Below are 18,298 nucleotides of genomic sequence, written 5' to 3'. Positions count from 1 at the left end.
CCTGGGACACCCACCCAGGCCTGCAGGGGGGCTGTCTGGCTCCGCCCACCAAAGCTTTAGGACTGAATTGTTTGGGGGGGAGGGGAAGGAGGGAGGAGTGTGTTTCCTGTGCTACTTAAAAAAAATCTGATTAAAAAGGTTTCCTTCTTTATCTTAATTGCCTCCATGTGAGGAAGCGATTTTTTTCCTAATTTATTGCTGGAGGTGGAGGTCATGACCTCATGGGGCTGCACCTGCTCCCTGAGAGCACCATGACCTTAGAGCACAGCCTGGTTCTCAGCCTTGCGCTTGTTACTGAACCAAACTTGGGTCTGCTCGCCCGTGCCCACAGTAAAGCCAATCTCCTGATACCAGGTTGTGATGAAGGAAAGGGTATCGTTTATTGTAGGCCCAGGCAAGGAGTCCAGGTAGCTAGTGCTCAGAAGGCCCGAACTCCCCAAAGACCCTCAGGGAGAGGTTTTTAAAGACAGCGTGAGGGAGGAGGGATGTGGGGTGTGTGATCAGCTCGTAGACATTCTCCTGATTGGTTGGTGGTGAGGTAATCAGGAGTCCACATCATAACCTTCTGGTTCCAGCTGGTCTGGCGTCTATGTGCTTGTGGGCAGCTTCCAGTTCACTTCTTCCATCTGATGGGGGTTTCAGTATCTGCAAAACGGCTCAAGGATATGGCTCAGAATATTATCCCTAGCCCTTGAGGAGGAACTAAATGTCCTTGACTTTGTTTAATGGCTAAACTATTATGAATTTGTCTTGCTTGACTGTTTTCCTTTGTTTCTGCATTTTCTCACTTCTCTGATCAAATTTGTTCTTTGGAACTTGGGGAAGGCCTAGGAGGCTAACGTTTTTCTACAAACAAGGGGCAGGCAGAGGACATAGGGGGTGGTGGAGGTCCCATAGGGTTCCATAGGGTCCTGCGCGGTTACAAGCTGAATCACTGTCACCCGTGGGTGGGTAATCTGTGTTTTAACCCAGATCTGTTTAAAACACAGGTTTCTGGGCCCCACCTCTGGAGTTTGGATTGTGTAGGTCTGGGGTGGGGCTCGAGACTATGCATTTCAGTGAGTTCCCAGGTGACACTGCTGCTGCAGGTCTGGGGACCTCGCTCTGAAAACTGGAGCTTTACAGTTCCTATACAGAATGGTGACCCAGGGTGCCTGTCAGGGGTGTAAGAGCCGGGGGTGGGATGGGGTGGGCTGGTTCACGGACCCGGGTGAGATGTCAGAGGGACACAGAGCTATCACTAAATCAAAGGGAAAGGAAAGGAAAGCAATTGAGCATCTGTTCATGCCTTTCATGGGCTGTTTTACCAAAGAGAGGCTGTTTGGGCTTTCAGCTGATAGAATCAAGTGATGTCCTGTTTTAATCCAACTCCATAACTAGCTTTATTTATTTGATGATTTCTTTCTTTTTCTTTTCTTTTCTTTTTTCTTTTTTGGCTGTATTGGGTCTTGTTGCTGTGCGTGGGCTTTCTCTTGTTGCAGCACGTGGGGGCTACTCTTCATTGCTGTGCTCGGGCTTCTCAGTGTAGTGGCTTCTCTTGTTGGGTAGCACGGGCTCTAGGTGCTTGGGCTTCAGTAGTTGTAGCACCCGGGCTCAGTAGTTGCGGCTCATGGGCTCTAGAGCGCAGGCTCAATAGTTGTGGTGCATGGGCTTAGTTGCTCCACGGCATGTGGGATCTTCCCGAACCAGGACTCAAACCTGTGTCCCCTGCATTGGCAGGCGGATTCTTAACCACCGTGCCACCTAGGGAGCCCCCTGATGATTTCTTAATTCCAAAAGATGTCATACATGGTTACAGTGGAAAATCACCACAGGAGTATTACTATATAAAAAAAGAAGAAACATCCCTTTTCACTCTCCCTAATTCTCTCATTGACTGACCATGTTCCAGCTGGTTACATTTCCAGAACTCACTCTCTCTCCTTTTAAACACAAAGGGTGTACACGCACCTTTTACTTACACGAATGGGGTAATTCTGTAGTGATTTGATTTTAATTTTTTTCACTCAGTTGATCTAGGAGTTCTTTCTGCATGGACCAGTGCACACAAGATTTACCTGGTTCCTACAGCAGCACACCTGAGTGGTGGTGGGTTCACGGCCGTGTCCCCAAGTCCAATAACTGAGACAGTTCAGTAAACAATGGCTCATCTATTCTCTACAAGATCTTCTTTTAAAACAAATATTTATCCAGCAGTCACTTCATGTCCAAGGGCTGTGCTAAGTGCTGGGTCTACAGGGCAGGCAAGGGCACACGTAACCCCATCTCCCAAATTTAAAGTCTAAGTGCGGGCAGGTTTCTGAATGAGCCAGTTACAGACCCCGCTGGAGGGAAGCTTGTGTGAGTGTGTGCGTATAGGAGGGTACATTTCTGAGGAGGGTGTACCTGTCAGCATCCCAGCCAGAAACAGGTGGAGCAGCAGGTGTGCTCAGAGGCTAAACTGAGGAATGGTCAAGGGGACTGTGAGTGGAGGTGGGGGCAGAGCTGGGGGGGCCTGGAGAGAGAGAGCCAGGAGGGCTGCCCCCAGGTGCTGGGACCTGGGTCACCTGAGCCTCTCACGGTGGGAGGTGGGGGGGCAGGGGCACGTCACCCCACCCCCTCCTTCCACCGGGCCCCTGCTAAGTCACACCTGAGACTTCAGGGCTAAGGAACCTGGCAGGTTGTGGTTTGTGGAGGTCAGAGCAGGGCAGAGAAGGAAAGAAGAAATGCACGGACAGATTCTTAGAACTCACTTGCTTCAGCAAAGGACGCGCACATTTTAAGTGTGCACGTGTACGTAGCCCCTGCCAAGTGGCCTGTAGGCAAAGCTGTACCCATTTATGTTTCCCACCACATTCCCAAGGGTTGAGAGTTTGTCAACTCAAAATGGACTTTGCTGACTGTTTGCAATTATGTTTCCCTGATTCTTATTGGAGCCTAGCGTCTGCTATGGTGCTTTTGGGTGCAATTTACCATGAACACCCAACGAAACAAGCTTCAACGATGAGAAAATGGCCCTCTCTTGCAACATGACCTGCCTGAAGGCAACAGTTGGTTCTGGGGGCGGCGGCATTGCTTCATTGCAGAGCTTCCTGGGGCCGACTTCTCAGAAACGCTCCTGATCGTTTACCTCATGCTCCCAAGATGGCCTGGCAGCTCCAAGCAGTGTGGCTTCGTGTTACAACGCAGGACGCTTCAGGAAGGAGGAGCAAATCCCTGTCCGTGTTCTGTTCTCTAAGATGGGGAAACAGCTCCAGAAGCCGCCAGCACGGCTTCGGTTACATCTGCCAGGGTTGCATCACGCCTCTCGCCCCAGGCAAAACAAGTCTCCGGCCAGGGCGGTGGGGTGACCCCAGTTGACTTGGGGCAGTCGACATTGGCCCCCACAGAATCCGTGTGGTTACGGAAAACTGTAAAGCAACCACATGTTTATATTATTCGATACCGCAGCTGTGTAGCTCGTCAGAGAGTCAGGAGTGTAAACTAGGATGCAGATGCCTGGCTCTGCCTGTCCGGTGTTCTCTGCAAAGTCTAACCTTCTCAGATCTTTATGCAGAATAAAGATACGGCTGAATCTACCTTAGGCCTTTACCATGGAGAGGATATATGAGAATAAAGCCTCAAATAATCTCTAAATCTCACGTAGCCAGTAATTTCAACCTCTACCTTACTTCCCCTGACAAAAGTAAAGTATAAAGTAAGATAACCAAAGAAATGAATTACAAGCCCCCGGGGATGGCCTTAGGTGTTTACTTTCTCCATTTCTTGTTCCCTTTAATAGAACGGCAGGCGTAAGATGAAGTGAGAAAATGCAGGGGTCTTTCTGAACTGGTGATGATATCAAGCTGGTTCAGCACAAGTAACCTCTGGTGCATCCTTGAAACCTGTTATTCCTTGAACTTATCTTTAAGATTTTGGAGGAAATGCCCTGAGAGCCAGCCTGGCATTATTCATGTCAGTTGCTGCGGGGGACAGGGTGGCAGTGAGGCTCCCGGGAGCGGCCGGTGGGCTTAGGCTGCCCGTGGGTGTCCTGACTTGTGAACTAGATTTGGGGAGGGTCCCACTTCAGAGGAGAATGTATGACTTGGCCTGAGCCAGGGGTAAATGCCTCTTGATTATATTTATCCCATTTTATTATCACTGCACCTGATCACGATTTCTAGTCTGACTTCATTGTGATTTTTATGGAGCTTTGAACCGTTTTCCTTTTACTCGGTTTCTGTTGTTTTAAATAAATTAGAGCTTGGCACATCTCAGGTTTCCTAGCATTGCCTTGCCTTTTCCCGTAAACGCCAATTTTCGGAGCCTTTCTGATTGAGGACAGCAATGCCACCTCCTTCGCAGCAGCTGGCCCTGTTCCTCAATCAGACGAGAGGACAGCAATGCCACCTCCTTCTGCACTGCCCGCCCCTTGCTCCCTGAGTGCATTTTCCCCTCCTCTGGATGGGGACAGAGAATCTGTTCTCTTCATCAGTGCTGCTGGGACCTGGTATTTCCAATCAACAGTTCCCTCTACTGGCCTGGTTTGGAAAACTATATTTTGAGTGCCTGATGTCAGACCAATCAAGTCTTTAGACAACCCTAATTCCCATTTTTAGGTCTGCACGTATTTATGGTCTGTTTCCTTTCCTTGAAGAAAGGAATAAACAAGACTTTTAGCCCATAATTGGCACCCAATTACATTTGAATGGATCAATAATTAATAATTGTGATGGCCATGTGATCATAGATAATGTGGGCTATGGCTTGGAAATTAGCAACCTTTTTGATACGTGAACTTCTTTCAAGGAAGAAGTGGGAATGCTTCAGCCTTTTTACTTACTAAATATTGAGCTTGCCGTCAGTTGGAAGTTTTGGACTTATGAGCAGGGGTCACGAGGGTTATGGTAGCCTTGGAAATCCACGGCCACGTGGAAATGTGGACCATGAGGCATCGTGGTTCTGGTGCCTCAGCCAGGGTTGGGGACCAGGGCAGAGCTTCCACTGGAAGGGAGCTGAGTAAAAGGCAAAGGAAGAGTGTACCAGCCAGGGGGACTGACCTGGTGCAAACGCCACCAGATTAGAGAAAACGTGGTGCACAGGTGAGTTAAAAAGAGAGTTGTGTGATTACAGAGTTGAGGAGAAGGGCATTGGTGCAAGAGCTGAGGGTGAAGAGAGGACACAGGGGAGGAAAAATAACCTCTCTACCCTTCTGGGTTCCCAGCTAAGACCCCTGTAATAAAAGACTGACTAAAGAGAGAACCAGACATCTGTAAACACGTGTGCCTCATGTATAAATAGGGGACAGCCAGGGAGAAAATGAGTAACTCAAGGAGGGGGCTTAGAACTCTGGCTTGTTTGCCATCTTCCGTAAAGAACAACGCGTCTGTGGAGAAATGACAGGACAAAGGAAAGCAGTTTTTGAAGAGTTCTCATCACAAAGAAGAAAAACCATCCCCCCCTCCTTTTGATATATTTATGAGATGATGGATATTAACTAAACTTACTATGGTACTATGTCACACTATGTGTTAAGTCAAATTATTATGTTGCACACCTTAATTTAACACAGTGCTATATGTTAATTATATCTTAGTAAAACTGGGGAAACATGAAAGAACAAAATAAGAAAATTTGATGTCCTGCTTTTAGGCAAGTGGGGGAGGGCAGGGAGCTTTTCTTGTGTCTGCTTCTTCTCATTCGCCTTCAGCTCAAAATAATTCTTATGCCAAAATTGCATGTTTTGGGGTGGCATATTCTTCTGCCCTTCAGAGAGCAGGGTCAGATTAAAAAGGAGCTAGCTGGTTAAAGAATTGAGACTTCATCTAAAGAGAAAAAACCACAGAGGGTTTTAAGTAGTAGTTGTGTTGGTCAGAAGAGTTTCTTGCTGATAGTGTAGAGAATGGGACAGAAATGGGACCAGGAAGTTCAATTAGGGGAGGGATGGACCCCAGGAAGGATGTGGTGGCCCTCATCCAGGTTAGAAGTGGGGTTGGAGAAACAGGGACAGGTTTGGGAGATATTTAAGAGGTGGCATTGGCAGAATTCCATGATATTGGGTTGGCCAAAAAGTTCGTTCAGGTTTTCCCATGACATCTCATGGACGCATCTTAAGATGGTACAGAAAAACCCGAATGAACTTTTTGGCCAACCCAGTACTTGGATGGGGAAGGGGTGGGGGAGGGCTGAAGAAGAAAGCCCAGGTTTCTGGCTTGGGCGCCTCGGTCAGTGATTGGCAGTATTCATCACTGAGTAAAGAATGTGGGCCGGAGGAGCAGATTTGGAAGAAACATGTTTTGAGTTTGATGTGCTGAGTTTGATTTGTTGGTGGGATGCCCAAGATGCAATATCCAGTAGACAGATATTTAGGTAAGAAACTCAGGAAGAGAGCCTAGCTAGAGATAAGTGATCTGGAAGTTTTAGGATGATAACTTGATTCACGAGAGTGGATAGGATCACCGAGGGAGAGTGTATGGAATGAGAAGAGGGCTTAGTCACGCATCTAAGGGATGGTAGCATTTCAGAAAGCAGAGAATAGGAGCATTCACAAAGAACATTGAGGAGCGGCCAGAGAGATAGGAAGAAAATCAAAAGGGTGAAGCTCTCAGGACATTTGCAGAAAGTGTTTCAAAAAGGTCGGAACAGACAACTGTTACATGCTATGGAGATGTCTAGTAAGATGGGAACTGACTAGTAACCGTTGGATTTTGCTAAAAGACAGTCATTGGGGAATGATGGAAGATGGTTTCAGGAGCGTTGGTGGGGGGCGTAAGCAGCATGAATGAGCGTAGGTGTCTCTGGAAGTTAGACTGAAAAGGAGTCCGATGATTGGTAGCAGGTGGCGGAAGCACAAGGACAGGTCCACAGGGATTACTGTTGGCCATTGCAGAGGACTGGGTGTTTACGTCCCCCCTCCGAATTCATCCCCAAGTGATGGTAATAGGAGGTGGGGCTTTGAGAAGGTAATTAGGTCATGAGGGTGGAGCCCTCATGAATAGAATTAGTGTCTTAACAGAAGAGACCCCAGAGAGCTCCCTCGCCTCTTCTTCCACGTGAGGACACAGTGAGAAGACAGCCTATGAACCAGGAAGTGTGCTCTCACCAGACACTGAATCTGCTGGCATCTTGACCCTGAACGTCCCAGCCTCCAGAACTGTGAGAAGTAAATGTTTGTTGTTTAAGCCACTCAGTCAATGGCAGTTTGTTAGAGCAGCTCGAATGGACTAAGTCGTATATATTTTAAGGTAGAAGACCCTTGAGCTTAGGTACCAGCCTGTTGCTGCGGGACAACCCTTATACTCTAGTTTAAAATATCTTTATAGTTGGTGCATCTGCGGATGGGCTGGGGACTAGCTGACCTAGACTGCTTCTACTCTTGGTGTCTGTGGGTGAGCTGGACACTTCGGCTGGGGCCGCTCTGCTCCATGAACTTCTTATCCTTTTCCTGGGACCATCACGTCAGCCTGGGCATGTTCTTCTTAGGGAAATAACCGAGGCATAAGTGTAGAAGGAGTCCAGCCAGTGAGTGTGTTTCAAGCTTCTGTTTGCATCATGCCTGTAGATGTCAACATTCTTCTTGACAGAAGAGCTTTGAAGCCACATGGCAAAAGGCAAGGTGAGGAATTGAGGCCATTAATACTATCTGGTTGGAATGAATTTACAAGGCGGGAGAGGTTGAAGAGAAAGAGGAAGTAGTTTGTAGCACAAATATATTCCCCAGAAGTAGACGGGGAATGGCCTCAAAGCCCTGGAGGAGGAGGAGAGGGTGGCATCTTTAAATAGCAGAAGAAACACCCTCCTTTTCACGAGGAGGGATGTGGGGAAGTTTTGGGGGTGATGGGAAAGTTGAGGGGTTCTCTTTTTGTGGTTTCAGTTCCCTGTATGAAGTAGGAGGTGCGTCATCTGGGAGAGGGCTTTGCTGTGAGGTAGATGATGTAAGAGTGGGAACGTTTAAAATTTCCCCTTTGGGGTTTGGGGGATCATCACTCAGTGGAAATCAAAGATGGCTATGATGCTTCTAAGAATGTATAGATAGTAACCTTTTTTCTTTAAAACCATGACCGTGAACAAAAGGGAGCTTTCCTTTTTTTTGGTCACATAGATAGTTTGACAGATAGTCAAGCTTAGCTACCATGGACTTCTGCTCCCTCCATACACTCTCAGGGGAAATGCCATTCGCCATCCAAGGCCGAGCCAGAACCCTGGGGCTGGGCGGTACCAGGAGTCACCTTTGGCTTTTCTCTTTCTGTTACTTGGCTCAGCCCAGTAATCACCAAGACCTGTCCGTGCACTTTGCTCTGAGTCAACAACTCCTCTCCACCCTCCTGCTCTCCCTAGGGTCCAGCTGCCATCTTCTCTGACCATCACACGCCCACATGGTGAGTCCCACCCCCCCCCCCCCCACCACTGGTGAGGCTTGTGGATGGCGTGGACGGGATCCACACCCGCAAGTCAGTCAAAAATCATCGTCCCTACCTTGCACTCTTGTTGAGTGGCCCTCGCCTAGATCCCCCTTTCATAAGATAAACTTTTGATTTTAGAATAGTTCCGACTTACAGAAAAACGGCAAAGATTGTGCAGAGAATTCCCCTATACCCCGCACCTGGTTTCCCCTGTTGTTAGGATCTTACACTAGGATGATACCTTGGACAAAACAAGCCCGTATCGATGTATTTTTGTTATTAATTCAAGTCCATTTTTAAATTCAGACTCCCTCAGTTTTCCCCTAATGTGCTTTTCCTATTCCAAGATCCCAGCTAGGATCCCACGTGACTTTGTTGTCAGGTCCCCTCAGGCTCCTCTTGGTTGTGGCAGTTTCTCAGACTTTTTGACCTTGACACTCTGGGAAGTAAGTACTTGTCAGGTAGTCTGTAGAGTGTCCCTCCATTTGTGTGCGTCCGATGTTTTTTTCATGATTAGAGTGGAGTTGCGGGTTTTTCAAAGGAGGGGCACAGAGGAACGTGCCACTCTCATGACATCGTAAGAAGGGTTTTGTTGGGTCTGTGGATGGAAAATGACTGCGAGGAAACATCAGGGAGATTCTGGCCAAACCAACCCAAAAAGATTCTTGCTGAAGACAGACCAGGGCAATCAGATGTCGTCTGGAGGGTGAGGCATGATCAGATATCATGGTGAGGGGGCGGGTGGTGCGTGGTTCTGATTAAATTGACTTCTTTGCAGGGTTCTTGCTAAAATGAGATTTTACAAGGAAGGGTACCGATGGGCCTGGGAGGAGGTTCCGGAGCCTGACTGACGTTTGATCAAGCACAGAAGCTTTGTGAACACATGCTCTGGACATGATTATTGACCGTGATCACCTGGCTAAGGTCATGTTGGCTTCTCTCTTGTAAGATTACCTCCCCTCCACCCCCACCACAGTCTGCTCTTCGGAGGAGAGTCTCTGTGCACAGCCCACAAGTGAAGGAGTGGGCTCTTATGTGTCACCTCCTTGAGAGTAAAGCGCGTGCATAAGTTATTTGGAATTTTTCTGCCTGGAGATTAGTCTATTAGGCCCTTTTCATACAGCACCTATCTCCTGTCATTTTCACAATTGTGAGGTTGATATTATCTCCCGTTTTCCAGATGTGGAAATGGAGACTCAGAAAAGTTGACCTACCTTCCCAGAGTCACCCAGAATGTAAGTGGCAGGCTGGGAGCCTGAACTTGGGTATTCTCAGAGCCAGCTCTCTTGAGTACTCAGTTCTCTGTCAGCATGGCCATTTAATCACCCCCCTGAAGCTATGTCATCAAGAGTTAACTTACTCCCTGGGTCAGTTATGCCCTTCTCTCAGGCAGGGTAAGGCGAATGGGGTCCGCGGGGGTGGGGGTGGTGCGAGGGGGCTTGTTCTTGGGCTCTGTGTGGTCAGTCCACGCGTTAAGTCTACTCTGAGGACTTCAGGAACCAATTCCTACTCCATACGGCCAAAGCTGGGCTGGGTTCAAACTCGATTTCAATGTGGGGAACATTCTGTTATGCAAGGAAGGCCATGTTCTATCTCGTTTATCTATCTATCTATCTGTCATCTATCTATCTATCTATCTATCTATCTATCTATCTATCTATCTATCTATCTACCTATCTGTCATCTATCTATATCTATGTATCTATCTATCTATCTATCTATCTGTCATCTATCATATCTATCATCTATCTATCCATCTATCATCTATCTATCTAATTATCTGTCTACCTACCTACCTATCAGTCTATCGTCTATCTATCTATCATCTATCTATCATATCTATCATCTATCTATCCGTCTATCATCTATCTATCTATCTATCTATCTATCTATCTATCATCTATCTAATTATCTATCTACCTTTCAGTCTATCATCTATCTATCTATCATCTATCTGTCATCTATCTATATCTATCATCTAATCTATCATCTATCTTACTGAAGGAGAGAAGCTCCTGTTGGTTAATTGTCATGATTTGAAGAAGAAAGGTTAATATCTTTTCATTCTTAGCAGCACTGGGTCCATCCTTGATTTCGGGTGCGTGAGGTCGTCTGCGGGGTAAGAGGTACTGTTCTGTCATCCTGGGAAGGCCAGTGGGGAGCTGAGAGTAGGTTCACGGGTCACCGACAGCTCAAGCCTGTGGTCAGAGTCGTCAGAACAAGTGGGCTGCATGTTGGTTTTTCTGGTCTCTACATAACCTGCAGAACAGATCTGTATAATGGGCCGTTTGCTTTGTGGATTGCCAATTTTTTCTCTCCCCGCCTGTTCAGAGTACTTTTGATATGTCACTGCAAAGGGCATCCTGCTGAAAATGCGGTGGACACGCTCCTTCACGTTTTTAAAGAAATGCCTGCAAACGAATTGCAATTTGTTTCCCTGTGACCCTGGCTGTATCTGACTGGCAGGTGCTGCAAAGCGTTTAGCTGGATGACAAACCCACCGGCGATCAAAGGACCTCCGCCCCTGCCCCAACAGTTTACAGCAGTTAAGCTGCTTTGGGCACCTGACAGCCGGCATCCTCCCTGGGGGGTGGGGGAGGGTGGGGGGTCCTGGAAATGACAGCAGAAAGCCAAGCGGTGTGAATGAGTCAAAAAGCATCAGCTGCTGGTTGGAACCTGTGAGTCACAGAGCGGAAAGGTCCCACCCCACCCATTTGTTTCCCCCTTGTTAACCCTGTGACATGACCGTATTAGTCAGTGCTTCTCTCAGAAAGTCAGAAAGCGACATGGTTTTTGTGATGAGTTCAGGAGTTGGGCTGAGGTCCATGGTGAGCAGACAGCACTGCTTCTGGAAGAGTCTGCACTCTAATTTTTGTTGCATGTTCGTTTTTAACTTGGAAGTTGAGGAGACGGATGCACTACTGCTTGGGCAGCAGCCTGCAGTGTCTGGGTGGCATTCAGGAGGATAACTGGGTCCCCGCCTGCACATCTGTCTCTGTCAGGGTGCGATGGGAGGACAGAGCTCTTGCCATGGGAGGAGTTACTGGTGCCCACCAGTGCATAGCACGGGATGGAAGCCCGGGAGACGTCTCTGCAGCAGGGGAAGGGGGCCTCCACCCTGCCGTGCCGGGGGCCTCCGCTCATGTGGCCTCCTGGTCTGCTTGGCAAGGACGTCTCAGGAAGCACCTTGTGTCTCGTGGCTGCCTGTTCCCCAGAGGAGGCCACGTCTCCAGTCGCACCAAGTGTCGTTCCTGATACCAGCCGGGGAAGGAGCCTCAGGGGTCCTGGCTTCTCCATGGTGCAGAGGCCTCCCTGCGGGAGCAGGTGGTTCCCAGTTAACGGCAGAGGGCACCCTGCCGTGTCCACCAGGCCCCACACCTGCAGGTCTGACAGTGGGGGTTCCGAGGGACATGCATAGGGCTGGGGATGAAGAGGGGATTTCAGAGCTGAATCCTCAGCATATAAGGATGGAGACTGGGTACCCAGGCCCTCCACCCGGGCTCAGGTGAGAGCTTCTGCAGACTGCCCACCCTCCCAAGGTGTGTTGGTTAGGGCCAGGAGGTGGAGTCAGAGGTCAGAGGTCAGGGTGAAGGTGAGCAGGAGAGGAAGCCGTCTTCCACCTTGGCCCAGAAACAGTGAAATCTGAGCCTCTAGGGCAATGGTTCTCAGCAGGGGTGATTTTGCCCCCACAGGGGATATTTGGCAACATCTGGAGACATTTTGGGTTGTCATCCCCGGGAGGGAGGAGGGGTATGGTAGCTATGGTATCTAGTGGCTAGAGCCCAGGGATGCTGCTCACCTTCCTACTTGCACAGGACGGCCCCACCGCAAAGAATCATCCGGCCCAGGTGTCAGGACTGCCAAGGTGGGAACCCTGCTCTCAGGGACTGAAGGGTCTGGGGGGCAGAGTGGTGCGTCACTTCACATGAAGGCTTAAGAAGTATGGCCAGTGGGCTTCAGGCGCCTGGACATCTGGCCCCAGAGCCTCTTTCCGTGGCCCAGGAGTTCTGTTGGAGGCTCTTGCTGTGGATGAGCCTGGAGAATCTTGGGAACACTGCTTCTTACCTGATGTTCTCCTTACTCACCGCTATGCAAGGGCATGTGGGCTTTTTGAAAACCCTCTGGGAACGAGCAGAAAATCAGGCTCTTTTATTGGAAGTGCAAGGCGATGAAGGGGAGAAATCTATATTCTGAAATGGATATTCTTCCCTGCTTGGGTTTCTGGATGAGGGTCTGGGTACAACACTCCATGTGTTCCCTGCCTTTGTGTGTGTGTGTGTGTGTGTGTGTGTGTGTGTGTGTGTGTGAGAGAGAGAGAGAGAGAGGGAGGGAACCTTCTGAGTGGTGGCAGGGTGGCAGCGTGAACTGGCATATCCTGTTGCTATGATGATGAGATGAAGACTTTCTCCTCCCTGAGGCTCTGGAATTCTGGGAAATGGCTTCAAGGTTCACATTCTGTTTTGCATCGGCACCTCCTGCTGCAAGCCAACAGCGTCCAGGGCCTCCCCTCTGAGCAGCTGGTGTCCGCGTTGGGCCAGCTCGGGTTTGCCCACGTCACCCCCGCAGTGTCTCCGCTCCCCACGTTCCCTCCTTGACAGGTTGACCGGACAGCTGGGCTTCCAAGATGGTTGGGAGAATGAGACAGGAGTGAACCAGAGGCAGCAACACCGTGGCCAGGGCAGGGCCCTCTGTCTTCTCGTTTCCTGGACTCCTGAGAATTATTTGTTGCAGCCTAAGAGGCCAACACGCACACCCCCTAGACAGGCTGGCCTCAGAGGTGGACCATGCCCCGTTTCCCTCTGTCTGTGTGGGAAGGCCTTGCTGGAATGCCCGCCCTCTGTGGAGTGTGGTCCGTACATGTGTGTGTTTCTCTTTGCAGGACACATCACCATCACCAACTACTTGTTGAACTACTTCCCTGGTCTTGATCTTGAAAGGAGGAACGCGTTTGGGTTCACGGCCCTGATGAAAGCCGCCATGCAGGGCCGAACGGAGTGCATCCGAGCCCTGATGCTAGCAGGTACGTCCCACCTGTCCTGTGCGTGCGGTCCCTGGGTCCCGGGAAATGCTGAGTGTGCTCCTCTAAAGAGTATGTGTTGAAGGGATGAATCCCCCCCATAGAAACCACGGCTGGTGGATGCAGCAAAGAAACGTTTCTTTGTTGAGGTGTATGGCTGTCATCATCAGGGCTGAAACAAGAGCACTCTCGCTTTCAGGGTGGGGGTGGGGTGGGTAAGGTCACGGCACTGGTCACCTGAGGGGACAGCCCTCCTGTTCCCTGATGAGCTGTTTCCTCACCCCCTAGCCTCCTCCTGCCTGTATTTGTTCTTCTTCAGAAACGTGTGTTCTGGTCTTGACTCTGAGAAGTAAGATAGTCCTATTGAAGGTGGGCAAAGGGATGTGGGGGGGGTCTGCCCAGGAGCCATCCCAGGTCCCCTCTTGCTGGTGGGTGGAGTCACGTGGTCATGTGATGTTGTAACTGAGCAGGGGCTCATGTGCCCACAGTGCAGAAAGTCACACTCTGACAGCAGGTGTTTGCAGCAAAGTAAGGGTTTATTTGCAGGGCACCAAGCAAGGAGTACCAGCAGCTTATGCTCAAAAGACCTGAACTCCCCAATGGCTTTTAGGCAAGCCTTTTCAAAGACAGTATTAGGGGAGAGAGTCCTAGGATGTCTGACCAGCTCATTGACCTTCTGATTGGTTGTCGGTTTCGGTAACAGGGTGATAATTCAGGAATCTCAATCATTAATCTTCTAGTTCCAGCCAGTCTGGGGTGTAATGCTTGTGGTCAGCATGTGGTCACCATCCTCCACTGGGTGCGGGGAGGTGTCTTAGTTTCTGCAGAGCAACTCAAAGGTATGCATCAGATTGTTACCTCTATCCCTTCAGGAGGAGCTAGGAGTCCTGTGACTCTTATCCTGATAACTAACTGCTTGAGTCTACTCTTTGGAACTCGAGGAGGGCCTAGGAGACTAAAGCCTTTTTTTCTACAAATAAAAAACAGGACACAGGGGGGCTTTTGCACCCAGGAAGGCCCCACAGGGTCCTGCCCAGTTTCAGTCCCCCCTTCTCTTTGATGCTCACCGATCCTGAAGGGAACAGAAGTGGGACAAGAAGGGGATTAAAGTTTTAGGTACAGAGGCTCATCGTCAATTGCAGGAGTGGGGCTGGGATTTAGGGGTCTCGGGCTCAGTGTGGGGCAGTTTCCTTCTGCCCTGCGTCACAGTGGAATGTTCTCAGGCCAGAGCAGCAGGGCAGGCCCCGCTTTGCCCTTTAGGCTTCGTCATCTTCAGGGAAGCCCTTCCTTCTCTGAGCCTCTCTATCCTTGTCTGTGAATTGGGCATAATGACTTCTTCCCCACCTCCCTGAGGATGGAAGACGTCACTTGGTAAACTCCCTGGGACTTTACAGATTTAATGAATTACTGAGCTGAATTCCTTGCAACTCATCTCGAGTGTTCCCCTCTCATTCTAAAATGGAATCAATGATCATTGTTAGAGCACAACCTCATTCGGTTATTCCGAGAATTAAATGAGGCTCTGGCGCAAAGGGAGCATCTAATGTCTCAGTCAGTGGGAGATGCCGTTGTCACCGTTATTTAATTTCATTACCTTAATTTATTTTGGTTTTGTTCTTGGCACTGGGTTCAGCCAATCTCACTTGGTTCTATGAGCTCCCAGAGAGGAGGCATCCCCTCTCATCTCCATAACTTGAGGACAGCGTTAAAATTCTTCCAGGCATCAGCCTAGGCTAGTAGTTCTGTTTAGACAACTTGCTTTAGGTGTATGGAAAAGTGACAGAGAGAGTAGAGAGAGCACCCACACAGCCCACACTCAGCTGCGGGGAGGCTCCCCCGGCTCTGCCCCACCTCCACATGTTAGCATTTTACTGAGAGTCCAAAGCTACACACTGCTGGTCACTAAAGTCCAGACTGTATCCGGAAGTCACCAGTTCTTCCACAGATGGCCCCTTTCTGTTCCGGCATCCCAGCCAGGCTCCCACACCGAGTTGTCACATGTTCCCAGTCTACTCTGGCCCCTGGAAATTTCTCAAACTTCACACCTTGTTCGTGACTTGGTCTTGACACTGACCAGTGAACACTGTCCCCCGCCCTGAGCCCACCTGTCCTTTTCCTTGTGATTAGATTGGAGTTAAAGGATTCACCACCTACTTTGGATTGTTTTTTTCTCTTGCTTTAACTGGAGCATTTTAGGGGATGCTCTAAGAGAAATAAATTCAGTAAGCGAAGACAGAGGCTTTGAAGATGAAAACCTTCTCGGAACTAAAAAAGATCCTGATTAACACGAATCTCATGGGTTGTGCTTTTGACTCAGTGACAGTTTCGTTTTTTTAAAAGCAAGATACCAGTTTCCACAGAGTTTATCAGTGACATCAGGGAGGGACGGTTTCTCCTAATTTAACAGTGATTATGATGCTTTTGTGTTTGGGGAGAGCTTCATCCGCTTCTACTACTTCTGAATCTAGTTATAATTAAGTGTAGATCTTTAGCAATTTACTTTTACAACCAGAAACTTACAATGTCAATCCAGGCATTTTCCCTAATGAATTAATTTGAATTACAAACCCTCTTGTTTTCAGATTAATTGCCTTCTAATCACTCTGGACCGTGCATGGGGTTTGCTGTCATTTTTTTTCCTGAGTCTGGTAGAGTTTTCAGGCATTTTTGATCACAGAATATTTCAGATCACAATCGCGCCAAAGACTGGCCTGCTTGAGGGCAGTGTATTCAATGCTAATGTGGTTTGTTTTTTTTTTCCCTTTTCCTCAGTTACTTGGATAACACATTTGGCATCAGGTTTTATATACCCTCCCTTTCCTGTTCTCACCTCCTTGAGCACAGCCCCATCGAAGTCTAGGGTAATCTGCATGAGTGTAGACCTCTCGTGTGTGCATCCCTGAACTGTACATGGTCAGAGCAGAATGGCCCACAGAACCAACTCAGAAATCGGGACCCCTTGTTTCAAATTCCAGCTCCTCCATTCAGCCCCTCTCTACCCAGCACCAGTCACCAGCTGCTTCGGGACTGTTTATTCTCCTGTAAAATGCGGTGAATGTCAGTAAGCTCCTGCAAGCGGTCATGATGGGGGTTGAGTGAGTTCTCTCATGACAGCTCTCGGATGCTCTCCCGGTGTGGAGGAAGCCGTCAGTCATTGTTGGCTGTCATTATTGTTATTGGTGACTTCATGAGTTCAACATTATTTGTTAAATGAATGAAAAACTGTGGTATATTTTTCCCTTTGAAAATATGCTTGTGATGAGATACTTGACCTTTCTTATGGAGGGTAAGAAACAGGTAACTCGGGTTTCTTACTCTTGGCACTGCTGACATCTGGGGCCAGGTGATTCTTCATGGTCGTCTGGCCTGGGGGTGTAGGATGTTTCGCAGCGTCCCATCTCATCTGCCCACTAGGCGACTGTAGCACCCCCCGGTTCTGACAACCAAAAATCCAGACATTTCCAGACGTCCCCTAGTGGGAAAGTCGCCTCTTGTGGAAAACCACTGACGTAACTAATGTAAATGGGAAATGAAGGGCAGTGAGAAAAGAGGATCTGACACCTTCTTCAGGGAGCTTTTGAGCTGCCTTCTAAGGCTTTCATTGTTTAACTTATAGAATGTATTCATTTTCTACCATTGCCACTAAGTTAGCTTATACTTTTTCCCAGGAAGGTGGGTTATGTTTTCCTCTTACAGTGAATGTGTGTATGTTTTAAAAGAAAGAAGAATATGTGATTGAATACCTTTCCTGGGTTTGGTTCATAGCAGTAAGGATGCTTGTTGAGATGTTTAAGCAATTTGCATCAATATTTTAAAGTCTTCTTATTTCCATTTGAATTTATCAATATTAAGAAAAACTAAAGCCTGTAAAGATCCTAAAATCTGGGTATTTCTTTTGGAGTGATGTTTATGTATAGGTAAGGACAAATTACAGAATCAGGTACTACTATATTAATGGTTAGGATTAAACTGTGTATCTCATTCTCATTTTTTCGAGTGCAGTATTGGATTGAATTTCTGACTTGCAGTTTCATTATATTCAGTAAGAATCATTTCCTTTTAGAAATGATGCATCACTGAATTGGATGTCTCCTCCTCCAAATGTTTAGATTTTCCAATAGTTCATAACCGATAGGCACATATCAGTGCTTATCAAATTACCTTGTCAGGCAGACGAAATAATGTCAGAATTACCAGAATTTGGGCTTTTAATAAAAATATAACCAGGTTCTGAATTAATTGGCTCTTTGGTTTCTGGCTTCCCAACGAGTGATGTCCGCTCTGCTAATGAGAATCTCAGGGGGTAGGGGTGGGGCTACAGAACCTTATTGATTCGATGGACTATTAATGCCCCAAAGTGACAGGTCTATTTAATAAGTGGCTCTGAGAAGCCGTATGGAGGATGTGATTATCTCTGAAGAGAAGCAGAACCCGGTGGAGGCTGGCAGGTTCCAGACTTGCTTAAGAGAGCTGGCTTTCATGCCTGAAGTGTGGTGTCACTGATGCAGCATTTGGGAAGCAAAAACAAGCAAACAAAATCCTTGACTCTCCCTGTGATTCCGGGGAACAAAGCAGACAGAAAGGAAGTTGTAGGAGGCTCGTTTGATGAACAGAGAGCAGAGGCACTCCTGCTGTTGATGATACGCTCGTACTTGCCCTCGCCAGCCTTACGTGTTTCCAGAAAGCCGACGGATATGGTATCCCCAGAGGGGGTTCTTTCTGTTTATAGAGGAAAACATGAATTTTCCATGACTAAGTTGGAATAGTGTCACGTTATTAGGCAGAGAAAGGGCTAAAAGTCAGGCATTTCGTATCACTGAGGGCACTGTCTTAGCTTGGGCACCCGCCAAAGCCAATTGTAAGACAGGACTTGGGGGCAACTGGTTGTTCTGCAAAGTCACCCCAGGAAGCCTATCAGGGA

The 18,298-nt window shown here is 48.3% G+C and overlaps 1 protein-coding gene across 1 annotated transcript in view; it reads left to right on the top strand.

Moving 5' to 3' along the window:
• ANKRD33B (ankyrin repeat domain 33B) overlaps nt 1-18,298 on the top strand; it is an 81,234-nt gene that overhangs the window by 52,134 nt on the left and 10,802 nt on the right. Inside the window, exon 3 of the mRNA XM_057708529.1 lies at nt 13,240-13,380. Coding sequence (XP_057564512.1) covers nt 13,240-13,380 — 141 coding nt within the window. The remainder of the gene's footprint in view (nt 1-13,239; nt 13,381-18,298) is intronic.

The sequence above is a fragment of the Hippopotamus amphibius genome, chromosome 15 (genome assembly GCF_030028045.1).
Source record: "Hippopotamus amphibius kiboko isolate mHipAmp2 chromosome 15, mHipAmp2.hap2, whole genome shotgun sequence".
Taxonomy (NCBI): Eukaryota; Metazoa; Chordata; class Mammalia; order Artiodactyla; family Hippopotamidae; genus Hippopotamus; species Hippopotamus amphibius.
The sequence above is the reverse complement of the archived record's forward strand: the minus strand, read 5'-3'. Positions and strand labels throughout refer to the sequence as shown.